This window comes from Fragaria vesca, linkage group LG3 (genome assembly GCF_000184155.1).
Source record: "Fragaria vesca subsp. vesca linkage group LG3, FraVesHawaii_1.0, whole genome shotgun sequence".
In the NCBI taxonomy this organism is placed as follows: domain Eukaryota; kingdom Viridiplantae; phylum Streptophyta; class Magnoliopsida; order Rosales; family Rosaceae; genus Fragaria; species Fragaria vesca.
This window is the reverse complement of record NC_020493.1, coordinates 7,264,821-7,267,437: the sequence shown is the minus strand read 5'-3', so window position 1 is coordinate 7,267,437 and position 2,617 is coordinate 7,264,821. Positions and strand designations below refer to the sequence as shown.

The 2,617-nt window shown below is 33.7% G+C and overlaps 1 protein-coding gene across 1 annotated transcript; it reads right to left on the bottom strand.

The window, feature by feature from the left end:
- Positions 1-200: 200 nt before the first annotated feature.
- Positions 201-557, bottom strand: LOC101308853 (cysteine proteinase inhibitor 8-like). Its single transcript, XM_004295525.1, has one exon. It carries the CDS (start codon positions 555-557, stop codon positions 201-203), a length of 357 nt encoding a protein of 118 aa, XP_004295573.1.
- Positions 558-2,617: the final 2,060 nt, after the last annotated feature.

Sequence of the window (2,617 nt, the reverse complement as noted above, 5' to 3'; positions counted from 1 at the left end):
TACAGTCTTAAAGCTAACTCAAAAACAAGAAGAAAAATCAAAGACAAAAAATTCAATTCCAGAGAATTAAGAGTGATCATCAGGCGATTATTGACCATCGACTATGCAACCTTTGTTACTGACATGATATGATCTCCATTTCTTTATTATAAAAAAATTTGATATAACTGAAGTACAAATTGAGATCCATACCCTAAATTTTACTTTCTAGTAAAGGAGATCAGTTGTCTAAAATTCTCCCAAACCCTCTCATAGACGTAGACCTCATAGTTCACAATGGAGGATCCATCCTTGATACTAGTGATAAGCTTATAATTCCATCCAGCTACTGATTGTTCCTGGCCCGAAATCACTCTCTGGAACACCAACCCCTTGTGGGATTGCCGGTTGTACTCCGAGACCCCCCACTTGGCGATCTCTTGCACATGCGGGTCGCCGATATCCTTGATGATTTCCCAAGCTCCTACAATCTGATCTTCAGATGGACCTCTGAAAGCAGATGCGACCAGAGGAACGAGGAAAGCAAAGAGCGCAAGGAGGAAGCACTGAGTACGCATCATCCTGATCTCTTTTCCAAGGCTTAGTTTTGTAGTGATAGTGATGATGAGGTCTAGGGCTTATATACTACTAAATTTTAAACAGTTGTAATCTTTCTATCTTTATTCAGATGTATTTAGTCTGATTTTTAATTTTCAAATATTAACCTTTCATTATTTTTCTCAAATTAATGCAATAATTCATTTCTATATGTATATATTGTTTGAAATAACTGCATTCCGATATATGTCCATTTTTTCATCCAAAAAAATATTTCTATTTTTATTTTTTTGTATTTAGTTTCTTTCCTTTTTTTAGTTCTCTTGGTTACATATATTATTCATTGATTTTGACTTTTCTAACAATTTATTTTATCAAATTAATTCAATAACGCTTGAGCTTTTGACTGAATGTAATTTTGTTCAAATGAACAATATCCTTTTTGGAGTAATGTACTAAGACAATACATGAAAATTGGAAAATAATCAAATTCTTACATTTACTAGCTAGCCTCCTAAACACAAATCCTAAAGATGCCGCAATAACCACTAAACTCTAAATCTCTTCCTCTCCAAACAATCAAAAGCGATGATCTCCGATCCTCGTTTTTGAAGAAAACCAACACATCCTCTTTCAAGGCGTCGTCCTCCATCTACAACGTCACCAAGTCATTCACAACCTCTCGTGCTTTTGTTAGTGCGAAGGTTGTGGACATTCTGCTAGCATCTCGTGTGCACAACACATGATGAAGTTTTACAATAAAGTTCGGGTGCCCAAAATCTAGATCCGAAAATGACCAAAGTCGAAGCCAGAGCCAAACAAGGAAGAGCATAACTGCATAAGACAAGTTTTGTGAAGATGTCTAAACCTCCTAAAGCCTAATCTCATGGGCAAAGGCGTGTTTTAGTTTTAGTTTTTTATTCTCCCATGAACTTGCCAATGATCTATGTTTTCCCATTGTTGAGGCCTAAAATTCTAGTTATCAGGCCCAATTCATTATTCGAGCCCGATTCACAATTTAAAACATCATATCATGCACGTGGACCAAAGCCACATTTATGTATTTGGGGCTTTTAAGAATGGGTGTGGCGTGGAAGGTAACGGAAAAAAATGAGGTCCACTATTCTATTAATGAATACAAGTGAAATTATGTTAGGTAACATTTAAGCTTCGTGCACATTCTTACTCAACAATTGTAAACCATTTTTTTAATACTACTAAGCATTGCTTACAAGACTAATTACATTCTCTTACGAGAAATTTTATTAACACATCCTTAAATACTACATATACATTCCATACTTAATACACCTCCTATTAACTTTTTTATTTTAACATTTTACTAAATACGTACACATATCCAAACTTTCCAAAATACCCTCATTGAAAATACACAACCTATTCACTAAATACACATTCCTTTCTAAATCTTCTACTTAGTTTATTTAACAAAAAAAAACAACTACTAAATTAAAGCAGTTTCAGAGTAGTAAGATTTTACTCAATAGGTTGGTTTTTATTTTTTCATAAAAGGTTTTATCTTGTTAAGATCTTCCTCGCATGGTTTCTATTTGTTAACATCTTCCTTATCTAGATCTTCTCTCGTGGGTTTTTTTTGACAAAATTTATTCTTAATAAGCCTTTTACTCTGATTTTAAGAAATTTTGAGCCTATCGACTCAAAACAAAACAAGATAATACATCACCGAAGTCCTGAACGAAACTTTTAGAATTAAAATGTTCAATAATCATGGGTAATGCATCAAGTCTTGAGAATCATTGCATATACACACACTATATATATATATACATACATATATACAGGGCCCTTCTAATGAGGGATCCCTATTTTAAGCCATTTATAGGGATAGGGCATTACACCCGATTATAATTTTACATCTCCACCGTTCATATCTTAGGTCTATATGAGTAGATTACCTCTACAAAATTTCATATGATTTGGTGATCGTTAAGGCTTTCAAAAGTTCATTTTAGTTTTATTGACCTTCAACGGTTTTAGTTTGACATAAGCTGGACCGTTCAAGATCATTAAAACTAAATCAAACTTTTGAAAGCCTTAA